The sequence below is a fragment of the Balaenoptera ricei genome, chromosome 2, assembly GCF_028023285.1.
Source record: "Balaenoptera ricei isolate mBalRic1 chromosome 2, mBalRic1.hap2, whole genome shotgun sequence".
Classification (NCBI taxonomy): Eukaryota; Metazoa; Chordata; class Mammalia; order Artiodactyla; family Balaenopteridae; genus Balaenoptera; species Balaenoptera ricei.
Window position 1 is genome coordinate 107,493,408 of NC_082640.1, and position 23,660 is coordinate 107,517,067.

The 23,660-nt window shown below is 37.2% G+C and overlaps 1 protein-coding gene across 5 annotated transcripts in view; it reads left to right on the forward strand.

Moving 5' to 3' along the window:
• Positions 1-23,660, forward strand: part of MEIS2 (Meis homeobox 2) — a 199,186-nt gene that overhangs the window by 121,016 nt on the left and 54,510 nt on the right. For all 5 annotated transcript variants that reach the window (XM_059913671.1, XM_059913673.1, XM_059913674.1 and 2 more), the window contains one exon: positions 19,851-19,927. In XM_059913671.1, coding sequence (XP_059769654.1) covers positions 19,851-19,927 — 77 coding nt within the window. The remainder of the gene's footprint in view (positions 1-19,850; positions 19,928-23,660) is intronic.

Below are 23,660 nucleotides of genomic sequence, written 5' to 3' on the forward strand. Positions count from 1 at the left end.
ATTCTCTAGTTTACGATGTGTACGCAAGTCTTTAAATTGGTGTTGATGTTTATGCAGTGAACCTGCCAACTGGTTACAGCAGACATCCCTTTATGAATTTATGATGGGGCAATAAAGACGAGTGTCAGGAGCCCCTTGTCTGGGTGAGGAATCACTTTCCTTGTGCTGTGTTGGGGACAGTAACGTGGACACTTCCTCTAATTTGTATAGCAGCGGGCAGTGTTGAAATCCAGATTTGTCAAATTGTGAGCATCGCTAATTTACTGCAGTGGGAGTGTGTGTGTGTGTGTGTGTGTGAGAGAGAGAGAGAGAGAGAGAGAGAAGCACACTTAAATGTTTTCACTTTGAAACAAAACTATATTATATTCAAGGGTTTTAACCAGGAGCCCATTCTTTGTAAACTTGACTGGGTATATATATAGGTTATTATTATAGAGTGTGTGTCAGCAGTCTAAAATTTATCAGCTGTGACAAGTAAAAGAAATATTTGAAGAAGAGGGCTGTGTATCATTTCCTTTTATCTATACATTTTTTTTTGGCAAAAATAGGCCAAAAAAGACAAATATTCTTCTCAAGTATTATGTCACAAGAAGCTTTAGTTTACCCTTTTTTCATTATGAAAAGATCTTCAAAGTCTATAGGTACGAGTTTAATTTATTAATTCTTGTGCAGACACAAGGCTTCCTGACTGAGAGCACAAACATGCTAATTTTAAAGTAGCGGTACAGGTGTTGTTATTAGTTATAGGTGTTATATTAGTGCTTCTTCATGTACTGATGTGTACTGGCTTGCTTATCTTTGCCTCTTTTACTTCTCATTAATATTTGAAATTAGAAGTCAGAGAAGTCGATTCTTAATTTTCAACGTGTACCACAGAGGATTTATCTCAAAGTATTACTTACTGCAAACTATCCTGTATGTGTAAGTTTGTCTTCATATAAATGCTACCTGCAAATAACCAAAGAATTAAGATAAAATGGAAGAGCCCAGAAACATAGGAAAAGCAAGCCAGATAAGGAAAAAACACTTTCATATTTGAAGAAAAGGATGGATGATCAGGGAGGTGGAGAGAAGGAAGGAAGGAAGGTGTTCCAGATGGTTCTGAAATGTGTGCAGCAAAGGAGAAGATTCTCAAATGTCATGTGGTTTTCTGAAGAGACAAAAACAGGACTTCACTGTTGATGACAGAGAAGATAAGCTGGAAGTGAGATAGTGAAATTCATTTTTATCTACATTTCCTCCCAATTCTCACCCTTTGTGGAAGTTCTTTCTCTTCCTACTGAGAAAATTCAGATAATTAAATGCAGTTAAGAGTGCAGACTAAGAGAAGAAGTACAACAATGTCTAACTAGCAAGGTTGTGCTGATGAGGGTCTAAATTATGTGCTATCACTTACAAATTAAAATGACAGAAATATCATAGAATATTCTTGAACTGCCTCTAGCAAAAAATTAAAATAAAATAAAAGAGTACGTTACGGCCAGTTTACATTTCAGGATGAGAAAACAAGGTGAAGAGGACTGGTTTTGATCTGTAGCAGTCATCTATTCAATCAGTACGTTTTTACTGGGATCCTTTACTGTAAAGTTATGAATTAAGCATGTACAGAGACGTGTGAAGTATGGTTTCTTTCACTGAAGACCTCACTCCCTTTTTGGGAAGTCAAGGCCCTCCAGTATCTGTAACGCAAGGTAGTACAAGATCTGTCCTACTTGAGGAGTATAATGAAGTGTGACTCAGGTATCAGCTGATTGATTTGACCACACAAGTGAATCTGTTTTAAATCTATACAAACGTGATGCCAAATTCAGCTACTTCATCAGCTTCCTCAAGAAACCCAACCATATAAGGATTTTTTTCAATTCTCTAGTTTTACTGAAGAGTTGTAGTGTCATGGGGAGGTGTCACAGCACACAGCACACATGTCACTTGAAAAATTCCCTTTATACTCATCTCATCCCCAGGTATTCCCTTTTAACCTTACTCATTTCTCCATCTCTTCTCCTAGGCAGCTCTCGACACAGCTTGTCAGCCCTTTATTCGACGTAGTAGCTCCCGGCTTTGACAAGAAGCTTGGCTGCCACTAGACTCTAGGCTTGGAAAATTCATTTCAACCCCCACTTCCCAGCCCCCAGGCTCATCAAAGATCCTTTTCAATACAGCTAATTCTTCCTACAAAGCAGTTATTTACCAGCATCTAAAAAATAAAAATTTGTCCATATGATTTTTTAGGAAAAGAGGGTAAGAATCACTTCAAAGTGGTGATCAAAGAAGATCTTAAAGAATGGCATATCAATCAGAATAGGCTATGTTATGCTGCTTTGACAAATATCACCAAAATTTCAGTGGCTTAACATAATAAGAATTTATTTCTTGGGCACACAAGGTCAGCAATGCATTCATTATACTCTCTGAAGCAGCCGTCCTCCATATGCAAGTTTAGCCTGTAAGGTCCTTCCATCTTCTGGCACCTCCGTCTCAACAAGTACCCCCATGATTGCAGCAGCAAGAGAGAGGAGGGCCTGGGGAGTTCACATCAGCAAGTGAATTCGTCAGCTCCAAAATAGCGCATGTCCCCTCAATCACAGTCATTTGTCTAGAACTAGTCACATGGTCCTGCCCAATTCATGGAAAAGAGGTGCAGAGGGGCTGGGAAACATAGACTTCTGTGTGTATAAAATGGGAAGAAAGTCCAAAATAATGGTGAACATTTGAAATATCTACAATATGGGAAGCGTTTTCATGGCAGCGGTATAGGAATAAAATGAACAAAGAAGCCAGTGTGGTTTGGTTAGGACTTTACATGTGTTTTGTAGAATAATGGGATATAAGTTTGGAAAGATGGGTTGAGGCCAGATCGTGAAAGGCCGTTCACTACAGGCCAAAAATCTGTTTTATTGGTGACATGCAGCCATGCAAGATTTGGGAGGAGTATGAATGACTCATGCTATATCTTGCATGGGTGCTGGTGGTGATTTGTATTGAATTGTAGTCAGCTTTAAGAGACATGAAAACCAGTGGAAGATTTTCTTCCAAATCAGCTAAGTATGAAGTAACACCCAATTTCTGCTGTTCCTGGGGAAAGCACAAAGGATACTGTACTAACTTATCTCCCACTACACATGCCCCAGTTGAAGATTCTTTTTGCATCTTCTCTCACCTTATTCACTGTTAACCCCTCACTTTTAAGACCAGTTAACAGGCAAATACAATGTCTAATAACTACACATCCGAGAGAACATTTGTATTTGGAACCACTGGTGATATCCATGAGCACTTAAAACGTGAAAGGTATCATTTAGCTTTGTTAAGATAACAGGACTGATGTGGAAATCTCCAGCGACATGGCAGAGCAATGGAAACAACGAGGGATTCTGATCTGTGACTCTATTTACCCAATATGAATAAATAAATAGCTACTATTTATGTGCTTAATTATTTTGTGCCAGACAACATGTTAGTACTTCAGTCCTTTAAGATGACCTGCAAGACCTGGGATGGTCTACACTGGCTGCTTTTCCAGCCCCATCCTTCCACTCTGCCCCTCTTTCTGCTGTAGGACTCTGGCCTCCTGCTCTTCCCACCTCCTAGCTGACGCTGACTTCATCAAATGTCTGCTCAGATGTCACCTTCTCCAAATGCTCTCCCTGACCACCCTGTATAAAAGATCAGTTTTCCCAGTCACTTTCTATCTCAATATAGAAATAACCTCAATGAAGATTTTTTTTTTTAATAAAACTCATCACCTCCAGGCAAATTCTATTTTTTGTTTATTGCCTATGTTCCCTATCAGCATATAAGTTCCATGAGGTCACGAATTTGTCTCTTTTGCTTATTACTGTATTCCCAGTGCATGTAACAGTTCCTGGCACTGAATTAACTGTTTGTTCAATTAATAAGTGACTTATTTAAGCCTCATGAGACCCCTCTGAGGTAGGCACCGTTCATATTTCTATTTTATGAGTGATGAACCTGAGTCCTAGGGTGGTTTGGTAGTCTCTTCAAAGTTTCACAGTTACTAATCCTTGAGGCCAAGATTAAAACCAGGACTGTCTGATTCCAGAGTCTGTATATTTTGCCACAGTGCTTTTCCTGATGATCCTATACTCAGATCATGGTAATTGAAAGTTGGTGTAAAAATCATTCTTTAAGAATACAAACATTTCATATATATGTTTGAATCATTTCTCTGACATTAATATATATTTATTAAAAACATGATAAATATTTCTATACGCATGAGAAAGTAAACTGACTCCCAACCCCCCTCCAAAAAAGTGTCTTGTGGAGCTAATAGAGGGTGATCTTGAAGAGCAGATTTGCTCACATGGGCCAAATGTTTCCTCCTGCAGAGTGGGCTGCTTCCCAAAGAATTAGCCTCTCTCAAAATGAATTATTAACCCCAGCGTCCTGGCCAAATTCCCACTTGGATAGTCTAGGAACTGTTCAAAACTTGGAATCTATTGAAATTAGCCTGGCTTGATTGCAGTCTCTGCATTAATTGTGATATAATAGAGTTTCTCTAGAGATTTGTGCATATATTATTCTAATTTGTATAGACTGGCTTTGTCTCTTAAATTTTTTAGTTTCTTCTTCCCCTCATGAGATATATAGCCTGCATTTCTTTATAAGTTGTTTTTTTTGTTGTTTTTTTTTTTGTAATTTCACTGCATGAATAACTGTGAGCTCCTTTTTCCTTGGATTTGCCAAACCTTTTTCTCACTTGAATGATTAGTCTCTTGGTCATTATCACAGTGTGTTGCAGACATTAGCCATGAGGAGCTTCCAGACTTCCAACTCTCTTACTCAAGTGCAAGTGTAGCCTAGGTAGGGACAGAGTTCACTCAATGAAATTTTTCTAATTGCTTCTTTCAAATTCCCAGTCCTCAAGGAGCTTATGTTCTAGTGAGAGGCACATATCTATTTTAAAGTTTAAAATAACTGACCTAATGGTGTAACTATTTAGGATTCCCATACACTTCCTAAATTATGGCTATTAATTTCCTCAGGCAATTCTGTTAAATGATTTAGACCATTTATTTGTCTTGGTCATAAGCAGACTCTAAAATGTCACTTAGATTCTGGAGAAACAAGAGAGGTATGAGTTTAATTAAACTACAAAATCGTTTTGCTTAGGTAAAACTGAAACAAATATCTTAGAAATCCATTGTGTTGCATGGTTTTGATGGCAACTATAGGCCTCATACAATTAGTCAAATCTTGGCAATGTCACATGATTCTTTCTATAAGTTGGCCTTTCTTGCCTTGAGTTGGTACAGTCAAGCCTTCAATATAATAGTTTGTTATAATGGGTAGCTTCAGCAGTGTTTTCACACTGTAAGCTTTCTCTCTAATCTACATAGAGAGTAAGAATGAAGATTTTGTTGAAAGGCAAAAAAATTATTCCTAGGAAATAGTTGGCCTCATAGATTTTCAGCATAGGGAAAGACCTTGAGAACTCAAGGCTTAAGTCTTTGCATTTAATTATGCCTGGATCACAGACAAGTGGTAAGTCACTTATGCTTCCTGCATTCCATTCTTTACCTTTACCAAGTGAGATGAGACAATGGATGTGAGCCATGTGCACTTAGAACTTCAGCAGCTAATATTAGAAAAATGCTTTGAAAATGACAGATGGAAAGAACTATAAATGCAATCGCTAATGGATATATGCACTTTCTCTCTCTTCTTCCATTCTATTTCTACCAGTATTTTCCAAAAAATTTCCCAGGGCTCCACCTGAAGTGTGACCTGATGGCACCATAGCACATGTGTTTCCTGAGTTGGTTGAGTGTTTCCCAAATGTATCTACACTTTAAATTCAAATGTTTATCCACTAGGGTTTAAATCATGGAAAGTGTTACTGCCTTAGTGTGACAGCCATATACTTCTGCCTAGACAATTGTTGTAAGTTCTGTGGGGCTTTCTATAGGTTTTTCCCCCTAGATCTTAGTCAATATGGGCCTAGAAATATATAATTCCTTGTGGAAAAAAAAAACAATTCAGATTTTCAGTAGTGTAAATAAATCGACAGAGAGTATGCTTTTAAATCTGTAACATGCAGAAACTTCCCATCCCCTTGCCATTAGCCTCCTCCCAACTAGGTGGTTCTAACTATGAATGTGAGAAGGTAAAAGCCTAAACACGGATATTTCTCCTGCTTCCCTTGTGCACTTGAAATGAGACACTCCATACTTCAGTCTCAGGTCAAGCACTGAAAATTATTCCTTTATTTACTCATTTACCAAATATTTATTGAGCTTGTACTGCTCTCCCAAGCACTTTTCTAGAAGCTGGGTATACAGCTGTGAAAAAAACACAAGTGAAAATCCAAGCGCTTATTAATAAATCCATCAGAATGTTTCATTTGGCCTTTCTTGTAAACATCTAAATTTGTTCATAAAAAAAAAATAGAAGAGCATTAGTCCACTGGGGGTATTAATTGCTTTGCAAGAACATTATCTTATGAAAGAACTCACTTTAGCAAATAGCAAGCTCCTTTAGTAATTCAACTTACAATGTTTGTACTTATTATGAACTGTATTCCCAAATGTCCAAGGAGTTAAAGAAAAGGAATGTCTCCAGAGAATGGTTCTAGGTTCTATAACATCTTTAGCATTCCAGTCACTTAAAATAAAAGGGAGAATGTGTTTAGGAGCTTGAGGAAGAGAAAAGAGAGCATAACCAATCAAATGTGAAAATACCCATCTCAGTTTCTAACAGTTCCTCCATTGCTCCAGACCCCTGGCTTGTTAAATTTCTAGCCCAGGACCTGGCATCTATCCATCAATGTTTGTAGAATTGTACAACTAACTATCACTATGATAAAAATGTACACAGGTTTATTCATTCCTTATAATAGTATATTCCCAGGCCATTTCAAAATTGCCTGGTTAGGTTAGAAAAAAGATGAAAACCTTTAAAGTAGGGCTTTACACATTTCCTTCTGAATTTCCTCCCTTTCTGTATTTCCTTCACTGTGTAAAAATTTTAGATGTTCTAACACCTGAATTGAAAAAGTCTCTTCTTTAGTTTCTGCCAGATTAGAAACTGATTGTCAGTCTGATTGTTAGATACTGATTGTCAGCTGCGACTATGCAAAGGAGGAGAGTTTGTCAGTCTACTTTCCTCCAATATCCAGATCAAATCCAAGTCACGATCTTATATGGAGGATCAGAGTCATGAGTTGATGGTGATTTTTATTGACATTTTTTAATTCTTTGAGATAATTTTTGACTCCTCCTATTTACCTCTTGCTAAAAACGACTCTGTCTTATCTGGCCTAAGAAAATGTCCTTATTTAGATAAAGCATAATCAATACTTGCATGGAATGTACATAGAATAATACCTTGGATTTACTTCATGATTTTTCGCTAGAATCTAAAGGCCATTTTGTGGTTTATTTCTTGCCATGTGGCAATCCTTAAGTGTTTTGCTAACTCCTTAGAGAACTAAACCCACTCAGCTTACGTTGCATGAGGGTATATTTCCAATTACTCCAATAAGAGTATTTAAATTATTTAAATATTTAAATAATGCCTATGATTCAGTCAGTTACACCTGAGTTATTCAAGGTACCTTCAGATTTCAAACTACCTTATTTCAGATGAAAAACTTATCATTCCCTTATGGTCAATTGGTCAACTCACCTTACTCTGAAATACTAATGCTCTTTGTATTATGGCAGAACATGGGTCAAATTTAAATTCATCTGCTAAAGATACAACATACCAAGCAGGTATCAGAAATGTTAGAGGGCTCTGTCCATCATGAAGAAAAGCCACGGGTAATATCCAAACTATTTAACAGGCACCAACAATCAGAATGGATGTTCAACTAACCAGAGCAGATACTGGCCATCGTGGTCCATGCCAGTTGAATTCAGCTGCGTTAAAGGTCCGTTCTTTTAAACTCCAATTTTTGTGGAGACGCCATTTTCAGGGCTTATTATATCCTTGTAAGAAATATTTTCATGCAAAAAATTAGAATTATTTGTTCTAGGAATGAAAAAATACACTACCAATTTCTAATATACAAATCAGGAGGAATAAGAAGTAGTTATTGTTTTCTGTAAAATCTTATCACTTAATGGATTGGAAAAAATTGGCCAGTAAAATAATTTCAAATATTCATATTTTTAGTATTTCCCCCATTATTCCTCTTTCTTTTATCCAAGTTGATAAGCAGATGCAGATACTTTCTGCGAGGTCAACTTAGCTACCCAAGCTAAGGGGAGCTTTTTCTTAATATTTTCTGATTTGCTGTGCAAATTAGAAAGAAAATAGCCACCTACTAATATTTAAGTAAGCTCCTAACATATATTAGCATATATCCTTATTGTTTTGCCATGAAACTTTTAATTTCTGTGTCTGTATTTTCTCTTAGTGCACATATTTTTAACTTATTTGGATTTACTTAGCATAGCATTTAATTATGGTAAAAGGTTAAATACTATCAAATGATTTGGTATTTCAATATTTAATCACTTTTACCTTGAATGAGTAAATGTTTAGTCAATAGATATTCAGAGTCATAAAGACATATTTTTATGTACATATATTTTTTCATTTTGTTTGCTTATGACATGGATTAGATAGTTTATGATCTTATATACTTAATTACCAGAAGAGACATACTCATAAGTATGTTCAAAAGACATTTTGAAGGACTTCTACTTACTGATGAGTTGATTTGCTCTAAATACAAATTAGAAACTCACAAATCGATTTTTTCCATCCGCTTAGAAACACTCTTTATTTAAAGTATTTGCATGTTCTAAAGCTTAGGTAAAATAGTAACGGGGACAGTATATGTACAAAGATAGATAAATGCTGTGGTGGTATCTTGTTCTGTCTCCATCTTGATGTATTAGTTAGCTTTCACTAAACAGGCACTCTAAAAAAGGGAAGGAAAAACAAATTGATAAGATAAAAGTGTGGGGAATTCCAAAATAAATACTGCTAACTGACCTTTTTTGATGGCTCAGTTAGGAGTGTTCTTATTATGGTACCAATTGGTTGCTTTATTTACTAGTACCATGCATAACTAAGGTAAACACTTGGGTAATATCTTTGGCTTACTTTTTCATAATTTCTGGACAGACATAATGATCTTTCTCCCACGGTTTTAAAAGTCAGATAAATTCCAAAACATTTAGAGAATATGGAGCTATAATTTTTAAAAGTCAAGTATTTTTTTTAGCCCACTTCCCCTTTTTTAGAGTATATCTCTAAGTATAGAGTTGTATCTCATGCTCATTTATATGCAAAAAGAAGCTCTGTATATGTTAGAAAAAGAAGCCAGTTCGGAACCCCTGAACCAATTTCCTAATGCTAGTGTTTTACACCTTAGAGTTTTTATCTTGGTGAACTGTAAAATGAAAGAATTAACTCATTAAGGAGTTCTGTTTCATCATAGCCACTCTGATTAAAACCTTCTCTACAGTATGGTGCAAGAAATGGTCAGTCACTACTAAAGTTTTCTTTTTAACCACTGCTATGCATCACAAGAAGGCATTAGTTTACAGCTACTTCCTTCTTATTTTTATGACTTTTTAGCTTATCATTAACCCCATTCTCTTATCCTGTACTCTGAGATGAGCAAAGAAGATAATATCCACAACATTTCCACTGCTTACTCTAGAGATAATAACTTTTTGAAAAAGAGATAACCCTGTTTCTTTAAACAACTCCTTCCTCTTTAAATCCATGATAGCTTTCCCTTGTCAAGTTAGACTTTCAGTGCATTGTTAAGGGAATCAGACAAAATTATTTATAGCATGGTCCATGCAGATGAAATTGGACTAAACATACCGGAATTGTTTATTATTTCTTGTAAACTTGCTGAATAATTCTTTAATATTTACCCCACAATTTTTTTTTTTAGCATCTTTATTGGAGTATAATTGCTTTACAATGGTGTGTTAATTTCTGCTGTATAACAAAGTGAATCAGCTATGCATATACATATATCCCCTATCTCCTCCCTCTTGCATCTCGCTCCCACTCTCCTTATCCCACCCCTCTAGGTGGACACAAAGCACCGATACCCCACAATTTTCTATCCAGACTTTTTTCAGGTTATTAAAGAAATGTAATGGATTAATAGCTAAACTTATTTCATTCTAATTCAGTCTCTTATGCCACTGTGTCTGGACCTGTTCAGTAGGGTTGTTGTCATAAGACTAGATACAAGTATGTCAATTGTCTAGACATTATATAACTTTAAAGCAACTGCTTAGCGTTTTTAACAAGAAGTAATTAAATGTTAATGAAAAGTCCCATACACTTACTTCTTTTCCACAGCTTCTTAGTGTTACCATCGGAATTTGCCAATTTCTACTTGGTTCTCTACATATATAAAGTTATACTCTTGTTTTAAATAAGAGCTGAATTTCACTATTTCATATTCAGTGCAGGAGAGAGGTTGATATTATCTGCCTTGTTGAGTGTCTCCTTCCTTAAATCTCCCTTCTCATTTGGTATCTAGTTTTCACCTCAACCGACTTCCCTCTCATTTCAGAATAGTATTTTTCAGATGCAAACAATTCACTTATTTCCATTCTCAAACTTGATTAATTCAACATGCACTAACTGATACCTTTTGCATGCTAGGCAGTGAACTAGATTCTGGAAGTAAAATATGGCTAGCCAGTCCCTGCTCTCAAGGAGCAGAGTCTAATAGGCGAGATTGACAAATAAGCAAGTATTTGCAATGCAGTGTGGCAAATGAAGAAATATAGGGTGACATAGGAATATATAGGCTATGGATAGTAAGTAACTTACAGGATAAAATCTGGCTACTGGTATCCATAATTCCTAGGTAGAAATAAGATGTTCCATAAGAAATATTCTTTGAGATTATATGAGTGTGAAACTTGTTCTTTCTGGGGAAGTCAGGGACATCTTTAAAAACGGAGGAGGCCAACAAAGTTTGGGGCAAACCACTTTGTTTCAGTCAGCCTTAGTTTTATTAGACATAAAATGAGAAAGTTTGTGTTACATGACTTCTGATGTCCTTTCTAGTTCTAAAACTCTGAGTCTGTAAGTTTTGCTTTTGCAGTACACTGAAAAATCTAAATAGCCTAAACCAGTTTTGAAATCTATTTCAACAAATGATCCATAAAATAAATAAGCACAAAATTCAATTTTTTGGAAAAGTGGTCTGGCTGTAGAACTGAGTAGCCCCATAAAATATTAATTTGGTCATAGTGTGGAAATGTGAAATGATCGTTAAATGAGTCAAGGCCTTATTTGTGGCCTTTGGCTCATTTGGTAAGATTACCCATTAGCCATGTAGGCAGCATAACACGCATGGCCAAGCAGCTCATGGGAGCGTCCTAACAAATGTTAAATAAAAATTATCTTTCTCTAGCCTTAGGAATATATTGCTGTTATTTTCAAAATAAGACTGTGCTCAGCTTTAAAATCTCAGTCAATGGGAAAATAATTATATTCATTGCACTTAAAATTCTGACTCCTATCTGCAAATGTGTTTTTCTAATATATTTTTTACATCTCTTTGGAAGTTTAGAAGTCAAATGAGTGTTGATGGTTTCTGACCTTCTTTTAATTTTATCACTCCTGCCGGTATGAATTCCCTTTGTACCATTGCAGTAGGTATATGTAACATTTCCCTTTGCAGATGCAAAAAGTGTTTCTTCTTAGTCCTAAGACGCTTTTTTCCTTTCAGTCATTAACTTCGGTTTCATGAAAAATTCCTTCTCCATTTTTCTATTTTATCTATATCTTGATAATAATAATGTAATAACTGTTCTTAAAATCTCTGTATGATAATCCATTAGGCTCATTCAGTAGTCCTTCAGCTTATCTACAAAAGACCGTGTGCTTTTCTCTTTGCTCTTTTTAATGAGGCCTTCCTACCGTGGCTCTAAATATCAACCAAACATGTTAATCTCTTAGGATCTGGCTATTATTAAAATCTCTCAAACATTTTCTGAATTTTAAAACATGTGATTATTATAATGTAATCTGTTTACTTCCATGTGAACTCAAATGGAAATGAATCTCCTGAAATAGCCACATTTTCTTCCTCCCAAATATACATCTGGCATTAAAAAAACCAACTAATTTAAATCTAGAATCTGGGTTTCCATGACACCAAACATCTGGATGAAAAGTGAAAAATTCAGTAGATGTTTTCAAATATCCAAATATTGTGTCAGTAAAACAGTTAAATGACTGTCTGAATCTCCCCATATTTATCTGGGTTTTTATGCATCATATATGTGGCACTGTCAGTCCTTCCTAATGGAAAACAGTGTCAATGTCAGAAATAATGTATTCACAAACAAGTATGTACTGAGTACCTATTCTGTAGGAAACATTCCAAGTGCTGTAGAGCAGCAGTCCCCAACCTTTTTGGCACCGGGGACCGGTTTGGTGGAAGACAGTTTTTCCACGGGGGTGGAAGGGGCCGGGCGGAGGCTGTGGGATAGTTCAGGCGGTAATGCGAGCAATGGGGGCGATGGTTCAGGCGGTAACGCGAGCAATGGGGGCGGCAAATGAAGCTTGACTCGCCTGCTCGCCGCTCACCTCCTGTTGTGCAGCCCAGTTGCTAACAGGGTACTGGTCCGATACCGGACCGCGGCCCGGGGGTTGGGGACCCCTGCTGTAGAGGGTTCGAGGTTAAAGGCTTGAACTCTGTCCTCAAATGAATTGCCGTGCAGCGAGGGCTATTACACAAGTACACGTATACACATAAAAGATGATGTGGAGTGAATAAAAACACAAGAGAGGAGGAGAGAAGGCACTGTGGAATTTTGGAGGAAGGTGACTAGTCCAGGCTAGGGAGGGTTTTCTGCTGGGCCCAGTGTTTGGACTGACCATGATGGACATGTCAGCATCATGGAAATGGAAGGGAACGTTGCGATCACACATTTGAAATACGCTCTCCTTCAGCAGCTGGGAATTTTACTTAAATCAAATAATCCTAAATTAGCCAGATGATTGCAACGGTTTTTGTGTCATTTTTCATTATCACAGCCTTGGGTTTCTGTACGGTTTTTGCATCTAAGTGTGTTTCTCAGGTATTTTGGTGAGCAAATTTGTATGCATCCCCCTTAAGAGTTTCAACTTGATACAAAGAAGCATACTGAAATTTACTCTCCGTATGGTCATTATAAAAAGTCTACCTTATACTTTGCTTTTCAAATTAGAAAAAAGATATAAAATTTTCACAGTTCCATATACATTGCATGCTTAAACTTCTATCTTCCAAGTTAGGTGATTTTTTAATCTATTAGGATCACAGCTCTGATCAACTTTTTAAAAAATCCCAAATCCTCAAGATCTTTGCCATGTTTGATCAGAATCTAGATTAAAGCAAAATGGTTTGCCTCTTCTTCTTCCCCCCACCATGCCTCCCTCCTTTTCCTCGCCATCCTTCTTTTTTTTAAAAAAAAATAAACAATCATTTTAAGCTGGAGGGGAATATGGAGTAAACTGAGAAAATTTCTGATAATCTAAATTGTGCCATATGTGTTAGTCAGCACTAATAAATTGGCTCAAGTAGCTAAAAGGTAAAGGGTGGCTGGATTTAGATAAAGCTGGATCCAAGGGCAGAAATGTGCACAAATCTGTTCTTTATAGCTACTGGCTCTGCTTTTGTCTGTGTGGGCTTCATTCTCAATCAGGCTCTCCCCATTTGGTGGCAATAATGGCCATCAACAACTCCAGGCACAAATTCTACTGACTTAGTAACCCCAGTGAAAAGAGAACACCTTTGACTGGCAGTCGTACTGACTCCCATTAACCTAACTTGGGTTCCATCTTCAGAGCAGCCAGAATGACTAACTATGTTGATTGGCTAAGCCCTGAGTACATCCCTGAAGTAAAATTAAGGCACTTTTACCAAAAGAAAAGGGAAAAGGTACTTCAGTGAAAAACTTTAATGTTAGAGTGGGAAAGTCCTCCACTAAATATCAGTAGAGCGGGTGGTTATCCCAGCCTTACCACTGCCTGTTTCTATGACCTGGAGTGTTAATTAAGCCATTGCGTCTTGGTTTCTTCATCTACATAAATTAGGTCGCAGGACAAGGTTCTGTTTAAAGACTTTTTTAGCTCTCATATTTTGTGGTTCTGATCTCAAGAACTAGGACAAGGATAAGACACCCAGAAAATGCAGATTTACAAATAGTAACACAAAGCAGGAGATACATCACGTTTCATGTAGAAGTGCTTCTGGGAGAAACCCGACGTTAGCTTGGCAGTGGAAGAGCAAAGGGTTGCAGGTTGCTCCTGCATCCTGAGGTAGTGATTAGAAGCTCAGACAACTTGAGAGGAGAGGGTGTGTGTGTATGTGTGTGTGTGTGAGAGAGAGAGAGGGAGGGAGAGAGTCAGTGAAGTTCAGAATTAACCATCACAAACTTTATTACTATAATCTCCATAGATATTTTGTAAACCACAAAATATAGCTTTGTTAACCTCATTTTACTATTACAGAGACTAAGTCCCAGGCACAGTCTTGTTCAAGGTGGCAGAACTACTGACAAAGCTTGAATGAGAACTTAACGTCTATTTTTTTTCACTCTTTCTACAGATCTTTAAAGACACTGAGACAGAGTGGGGGGAGAAATAAAGAAGTTTAAAAAACCCAAGGCTTTACTCTCAGAAAGTTATACTTAATAAAGACAAGGTGTGAAAATAAGACATGACAATGAAGGGCTAAAAATTATAAATACCAAGTAAATCACTATGTGAATTATTTTATTTTTATAAATTCATTTATTTTATTTATTTATTTTTGGCTGCGTTGGATCTTTGTTGCTGCACTCGGGCTTTCTGTAGTAGTGGCGAGCGCGGTGCGCGGGCTTCTCATTGTGGTGGCTTCTCTTGTTGCGGAGCACGAGCTCTAGGCACTCAGGCTTCAGTAGTTGTGGCACGAGGGCTCAGTAGCTGTGGCCCACGGGCTTAGTTGCTCCGCCGCATGTGGGATCTTCCCGGACCAGGGATCGAACCCGTGTCCCCTGCATTGGCAGGCAGATTCTTAACCACTGCGCCACCACAGAAGCTCTCACTATGTGAATTTAGTGGAAAGCAAATATCTTGTTTCCAGTTTTATTTTCAAATTTCATTTGCAGTATACATTCTAATCATGGCGTCAGAATTTCTGTTTACATAAGGAAAGGTGTTAAATTAATGGCCACTGAATAAGTTTGACATTCCATGAAAATGCATTGATTTTTTCAAGGGTTAGGTCTTTAGCACCATCTATTTGTACCAGTTCAATAAGCCTGGTCCCAGAGCAATAAGTGATATTTACCCAATGCAGTTTCATTGTCCATATTAGAGAAATTGCTTAGAGGGTTTCATCTACGAGTGGCATCATCAAACTTAAGGTCACCTGAATTAACTCTATAAAATAAGGCGTATCTTAGGGGTGGATTGAGGAAAAGGAAGTGGTGATCACGATGACCAAGTTCCAAGTATTTGCTGAAACTAAGAACCTGCCCAACAAGTTACTTGATCATTCGTCTCAAAGGTCATATTACATCATCACAGAAGAAATTTGACAAATTGCACATTGTTCCTTCAAGAGCTCATCTAGTAAACTTTATAGACCAGTGAGTCGAACTCATAGGGTAGGAAAGTAACCTTAAGGACTAATTCTCAAGGTGTCCTGCTTTTAAAAATATCCAGTGAAAAAGTTACCATAACAGAAGAGAATATCTAATTGTATAAAAAGTTAAATTACTATGTTTTAAAAAAAATATGGAGTGTATAAATTAATTATAATAAATTAATATTACTTTTAAATTAATATTGGATTTTAAAAAATTGTTTGCAGCAGTAAACATGCAGACAACGTAGGAGTATATAAACATAAAGTAAAAGCCTGCACCCCATGCCCTACACAACATGAAGTTGTGCAGAGCATGGGGTGTGTGTGTTTTTCCAGATGTTTTCCTTGCATGACAAGCATAGATATGTGTGCATTTAATTAATTAATTAATTTAGCTATTTATCTATTTTACAAAAATTGGTAATACAGGTTGTTCTACAGTTTACTTTTTTCATGCAACAATATGTGGGGAAAACCTTTTCATGAGAAACTCCCATTTTATTTAACTATGATCCATTTGACAGATAGTTAGGTTGTTTCCAATTTTTTAGCCTTGCAAAAACTGCATTTTTCATTTACTGTGTACTTCTAATTCATGAGATGATTAGAAATATCACTTGAAGTATTCTAAAACATCAGTATAAATCCTTTCAACGTGGAATAAAGATTGTGATAAATTGGTTCCAGTTTGGACAAAAATGGAGAGGGATTAACCACAAAAGAAAATTATCATTAAGTGATTTCACCCAAAAACTGTTTCACTGATACATTCTAAGAATACTGTAGATCTATTTGCATGTACTTGATGAACCAGTTTAACCCCAAAGGGATGAGAAAAAAAAAAAAAAAAAAAAAGAGAGTCTAAGGTCAGTATCTGGAATACAGGTAATATCTCACTTTCGAATGAGTCTTTAGAAAAAAGGCAATTAAAAAAATATTTTCTGTCTACGTTGAGTCATGAGCCATACGTGTCTTACTAACTTTTTTAACAGCTGTCAGTTGATATTCAAAGTAAGAGGATATTTGTGATTCACCTCTCTTCAACAGTGGCTTTAAATTATTTGGGGATGTGAAAAACTTTGACCTATGCTGGTTCTTTCTTGATGAAGGGAATCATCATCATCACTATTATGTTACAATGTGTGTTCTTATGAGTAAGTTGAGCCACCTCTGAGCCACTGGACCAGGGTAGGTTGGCCCCCATCTGTGAACAGACTAAACTATAGCCTCAGTCCAAGAATATAGAAACTGACAACAAATTATTGCTTGTGGTCTACTTCCAGTTTTCAAGTGCAAACATACCAAAGTTTATTTTAAATTTGAGCCAGTCAGACATTTAGCAATATACATCAAAGAAGAAGTGAAGGCTTCCCATGTTTATTATTTCAATACGATGTCTGTTCTAATAAAGTAGAAGAATGCATATGATAGATCATGTAGTAGAAATTCTCTAGTTCCACAGTTTGGCCTTAAATATATACATATATTTGTAAATTAATCCAAAACACATTGCCATGGTTCCAATTCCTCTGAAAGCTGATTGTTTTCCATTCCTTTTTTAATTTTAGAAATACAGTGGCCGACTGCCAGAACCCTTTCAGATAAACAGTACACTCCCTGTATAAAAGGGGCATAGAATCATGAACGTTCAAAAACCACAGAACGTTATTTAAATAAGTTAAAGTTATTATGGTCTTCCCTATTAATTAAAAAAAAAAAAAAGCCATCTGTGCAAGGTGAATTTTGGTAAGGTCCCAATTTTTTTAATGATTGTGGATGGAATTTGCAACTGCTTTCATAGTGAAAGTACAGTTCAGGGATTCCCAAGATAAAATGCACTGTTTATGTAATTTTGTGGTCATTTGACTTAATTTCTAATAAAACACTGGGAAGAATTCTTGTTACTCAATCTGAATGTACAGTCCTGCTTGAAGGAATTGACTCTACACTAACTTCCCCTTTCTAGTCTTCTACTAGCTTAACATCCTAAACCTTTATTTCATCTAAACCTTCTCTGTGTGTGTGTGTATATGTTTGTGTGTGTCTCTGCCTGTCTCCCTCACACACACACATACACACACACACACCACAACCCACATTTTGTCAGAACTGTCTTGGGCAAATGCATCATAATAGTGAACAAGACTGAGCACACCAAAAAAAGAAAAAAACAAAACACCACCGCATGAAGAAACGGCATACTGGATGACATTACCAGTGCAGATCTATACATCCTTGTGATGAGTCTTTATTTTCATTTTCATTTTTGTTATTTGCAGAATTGATTTCCATTGGGCAAATAACCTAGAAACCCAGGCTTTCAAAGTCTTAGAGGAATAAAAAGTCAAAAGGTGCTCCTCCCTTGAATTTGGCAGGAAAATACCACAACAAGAAGGATTTGGGGATCGTTTTTGGTCATTTTCCCTCCAACCAGTGTTTTCAGTCAATTAAAATTTGTACCCTAGGCCTTTTCCAGTTTGAAGCCACCCCAGCATCTGCGATGAGCAATCCTTCTTGTTTGTGCAGTCATTCATTATCTCCATTACCAAAAGGAGAATAGAGGACAATTACATTGTTTGGACGAATCAGAGTGTTAGGAGGAGTATTTGTCATGGTGGCAGAGTGAGTGCAGCACCTGACAGGCAACGATTGATGGCCAGGAATGAGTGTGAGTGGCCAAAGCAGCCTCATAGGATGCAAATTACTGACTGTGGATTCCAATTTATCCTGTTCATTTTTCTTGCCCGTGCTGAAGACCATTAGTGGTTTTTGAAGCAGTGAAGGGGTCATTACTAATGTGGGTAGGCTCGAAGCAGGAGGGGGAAGGAGGGGAAAAGCCTTCTGTAATTACACAGCTTTCAGGAACAGGCTGGAGGCCCTAGCCAAAAAAATGTCAACACCTCGCAATCAGAAAAATTTATTTTCATTTTATGCTTAACCCATATTAACTCAACATTATCATCTTTCTTTGTTAACATTTGCAGAATATTAAAAGCCTGGCTTCTATATTAATACAAATCTAGTTAACCCCTTTTGCAATACAGGGGATTTTGTTTAACCTAATGGCATTTGGGTTTGCTAATAAGTAATTGCACACGTTTTGGATAATGTACGCTATTATGGAAGATGAAATACCTGAAGAATAAAATCTTAGATGATTGAAAAACATTCACTCTCTCAAACACTGGAATGATTAGAAAGCTCTGAATGGAATACTCTGTTGTTCCTAATGTCAGCCTTTAATAACGTTGATGGGAAATATTTATTACTCAAGGCTTTCTAGTTTAGGAACGACTTTGACATGCTGTATAAAAGTTTACTTTTCTGTTTAAGAAAACCAGTGAATTTAGAGCAGAGACCTATTTAACAGACATGTTTTATAGTTATGTACGTGCCAGTACAGTGTCTCAAAGTAAATGTACGATTCCACAGTAACAATCTTTGATTTCGGAATGAGAGAGGAAAGTGGTTTGCTGATGGGAAGATGGTTTGTTATAAATGCTGGTGAGTTGTGATGGGAAGTAAAGAATTAAAAAACACCGAAACCTATGGCTTCATTCTCTTATTGCCACACTTCAGGGTAAAGCGTAAAATTTCTGTATTGCACATAATTGATTCCTTGTGATGGGTGGTCACTTTGTGCGACCCTCTTAACCCGGAGCAGCAACCAGTAAAAATGAAAGAATCTTCCACTGTCCCTTAAAGGAGTCAACATAAACAACTGTCAGTAAACTCTGCTGTAACTGAAGTGGTAGCCATGGCTTCCAAGAATAGTTGTGATTATGGACGGTCTTACTTTCCAAACTGACTATCAATAATCTTAGATTAACTAGGAAATAATGATTATATTGAGCCATCTCACAAAGATAATATAGGAGAAGGGCTGCACAGAGGTTTTCCAAGAAGTAAAGTAAAATGGGCCCGCAAGTGGTTCCCTTAGTGTAACTGAAGTGATTGTAGCCAACCAAAATTCTGACCCATCGCCAAAGTGCTTTGCGTCCCTGACTGATTGAAGAAACTGAATACCTGCAATGCTGTCATGCTTTGTGCTGCTGGCCTCCACAGTGTGGCGGGAACGGGGTTGCGCAAGCAGGTTTTTGGATTCTTGTTTCTGCCCACATTTTTCCCCCACCCATGATTAAAAAGCTGTGATTAGGAAAATCAAGCCATAGACTAAAGAAATCACAAACGGTGGTTTCATTCTTAGACGTAAGTGACTCTTTCTTAACTTCTGATACATCTTTCAAAACATTTGTGTTTTCATTAGCATCCGTACCCTTCCGAAGAGCAGAAGAAACAGTTAGCTCAAGACACAGGACTTACAATTCTCCAAGTAAACAACTGGTGAGTGACCCCAAAATCAATGTCTTTCTCCCGTGGCTAAAATAAGATTTCTCAGTCATTGTTTTCTTTTTTTGTTTCTGAAACAAATGAAATTGAGGAGGGTAACTTCTGTGTTTCTACCTTGAGGTGTGAACGTAGTGCACAGGGAGAGGAAGAGGTAACTAGGTAAATGGTTTTGGTGAGATGTATCCCTCTTCTCTTTCTCTCTGCCTCTTTTTTCTTTTCTTTTCTCCTCTCTTGCTTTTCCTCTCTGCCTCACTTTCCCCATCTCTGATGCTTTAAAATTCTCGAATTGAACAGAGCAAATTCAGTTCAGGTCCTTCCCGTTGAAAATAGTCACTCTGGGTATTTTGGTGCAGTCCTCATGTGGAGTTATCAGTTCTCGGAAGGTTTCTTTAGTCTAGGCTTTCTAGGCTGATGGAGATGCAGGCTCTTTAGCATCTCCTAGGAGAATTTTATTTACCCTAATTTTTTTTTGAACACAGGGTTAAAAAAAAAAAAAAGATTTCCCCATTTTTAGCTTTGCCATTTGGCCGATTACTCCCGTGGAGGTGCATGGGCCATCACTCTTTGTATGTGGCTTAGAGGGTAACTGAGGAAAAGGAGGGGCAGAGGATTAAATAAAATGATCACAGTGGCCAAGAAATGATATAGGAATTACTTATCAAAATACTGGCCCAGGTTTTATCAGCAGCTTAATTTTGTTCGGTACATTCTTGGGGTGATGTTCAGATTAATTGAACTGACAGTTCTCTTTCAAAATTCAGGGAAAGTATTTGCACGGATTTCAGGCCTTATACAAACTTAATTACATGGAACTCCATTTTATCATTCTAATTCCATGTAGCAGAGGTTGTATTTACAAATGAGAAGTCTCTGCCTTTATTCACAGCTTTCCTTAATATATTTATCAAAGCAGGTTCATTTACAAAGTGCTCTATCTGTGGGATACAGGCAGGCAGACATTAACAAAGCTTTTAGGTTTATCAGGCTCGCTGCCTGATGAGCTACCCGAGGGTCAATTGATTTTGTGGTTCTGTGATTCATTTTTTTCTCATTTTTCTAGGATCACAATGAGAGACATGCTTGGAGAATTAGCCAGTTTGTCTGCCTTATCTGTCAGGCAATTTTTTTTTTCCCAGGGAAGTCAAGCTACTTAAATTGGCCACAGGAACTGCCGTTATCTGACTTTAATGCACCCTATAGTGTGGATAGCATTTCAATTACACCAGTAACCAAAGCTTAGCTGCAGCCCTTTTCATGCCTAGTGCTGTACAGAAAGTGATGTGCCTACCTACAGAAGCAGAAAATTGAGTTGCCTTGCTTCTGTCAGGGTGATTAATGCAGAAATAAACTGCTAACCTGAAAAGAAAGGCAGAAAGAAAGGATAGACAATACAGACTTGCATTCACTTTAATTTTCTTCTAAAGATTGGAACTATGTACATTTAAAGATACCCTTTAGACCAAAAACTTGGAATAAAAGCTGTAATCTCCAAACAGGGATGTGTATGTGATTATACGTTGATATGAGCCTCATAGAGTAGATACACATATGTCAACGTATATATACATTCTCATTTATGTTCCTAGCACAAGCTATCAGTAGTCTAAAACAATAAAATAAATATATTCTGTGTTGATGGTAGAAGACTTATTTGCCCTGCATGTTATTTTATATCATACTGATTGTCAAACCGAGCTCCGTTATATACAATGGTCCTTGATGCAGTGAATGTTGCTTTAAAATCATAATTTTTATATATTTGCGGCAAGTTGAGGGTGGTTGTGATGGGAGTCTTGGGAAAAATGAAATATTTCTACGTTGATATTTGACTTTGACATTTGATCTTGCTCTTTTTGAAAGTGCTGTTCCCTACCATCCACTACCTGTACTTTTTGATGTAGTCATTACGCTTGAAGAGTGAAGATGCTACAGTCGTATCTAAAGATGAGCGTTTCTCACAATTAGACACCTGCTTGGAACTTGGAGAGAGCACCCTTATTTTCTGAATTCCATTGAGCCCCAGGGCATGGAGGAGGAGTTCTGTCGGTGTGATAGCTTAGGTTTCTTGTTTCTCTATTATTTGAGCCGTATTTGCCGCAGGATGCCAAGGGTTAGGATGTGACAGTCTATCACACCGCATACTTTCCATAATATGGCATCAATGTTGACACCTATGTCTTTACAAAATAATTCCATCTCCTTAATTTTCACAGCTCCTTCTGAAAAACCCTCTAATCCTGCCCTTAGGTCCAATTCTTAGTTAACAGCTACCGTAACTTTGATAATAAGGTGTGACTCATGAGGATAACACGGAAAATACTTTTAAAAGACTACCAGGAATTTCACACAGGGACTGAATTTTGGTGGATTTCAAAAAGAAATTTAAAAGAGAATACCAGCTACTGTGTAGTATATTCTGAAACTGTCCGATGTCTTGATGATATCATCTTCAAAACAGAGAAAGCTATCCAAACTGATTTCAAAAGGCTTCATAATCACTGTTCTTAAGTGCCAAGTGATAACTAAAAGAGATGAGAAGAGTAGGCTATAAACTATTTCTCCAGGCCCTGAGAGCTCTCAGCAAAAAAAAAAAAAAGCACAGGGATCAGAGAGCAGTTCCTAAACCTCATTTAGTCAGCTCTGCTAGGAAATGATACCCGCTTCTCTGATTGAGGCTAGGACTTCAGACTTGTGTGCTGTGTTGTCCATACTCAAAGAATTAGAATAGTATAGAAAGCACCCACATCAGAAAATCATGGAAGACTTGCTGTTTCAGTTCTGCTTCTCACTTTCCTCTTAAAATAGAAAGGCCAAGCAAGGTCAGGGTAGTTAAGTATTGCTGTAAAATAACCTCCGTAGTAATAAGCAATAGAACATGGCTTCACGTACTTGATGGGAGCAATAAGCAATAAAAAGAGACCTGTTAAGATCAGTCAGTAATTTCAGAACAAATAAGCAAAAAGGAAGTTTAGGAGATAATTAAGGGAATTAAAGATTGTGTTACCTTCGCAGCCAGTGTTAGAAATAATCTTAATGGGCTTTTCCCATGTATTTACAGTAGGGAGTGTGCAAAAAGTGATGATACCACCAAATCAAAATGTGATTTCAGGAAAAGAGTGGAATCTATGACACTCAGTCATTTTTTCCTACAATTAGCCCTCAGAAGTCCATAAATAATCAATAACCTAATAAAGACTTTTAAAAAAAAATGATAACCAGATCTTCAGTGTATGCACTTCACTGACAAAGGTAATCACAAGTAGTGAGACTGGCTTTCTAGGCTGTTCAGTTGGGGGAGAGTCACTTCAGCTGTGAAATCATCAAAGTGTGTGCATTAGGAGAGAAGAAAAGCAAGGAAATGAATATCCTCACCCTGAATAACCTCCTCACCATGGAGAAGCAAACATGGTGTACTTTGACTGAATATTGATTAAATCTTGGAGGGTAAGATAGCGTGGTAGGTGAACACTTAGGCTTCGGAACCAGACCCCGGGAGGCTAAAAATCCTGGTTCCACCATTCGTCAGATGTTTGGCCTTCAGCAAATTACTTAACCCTTTTAAGCCTTGCTTTCCTCATCTGTAAAATGGGGACAATAGTCATTTATGTCTTATATAGTTGTAACATTTCAGAGAAATACTGCATGCTAAGTACTCAGCATAGTGCTGGCACGCACCATAGATGCTGTCTGTTGTTAAAATAGTTAAAAGTACATAATTGTAAAAATG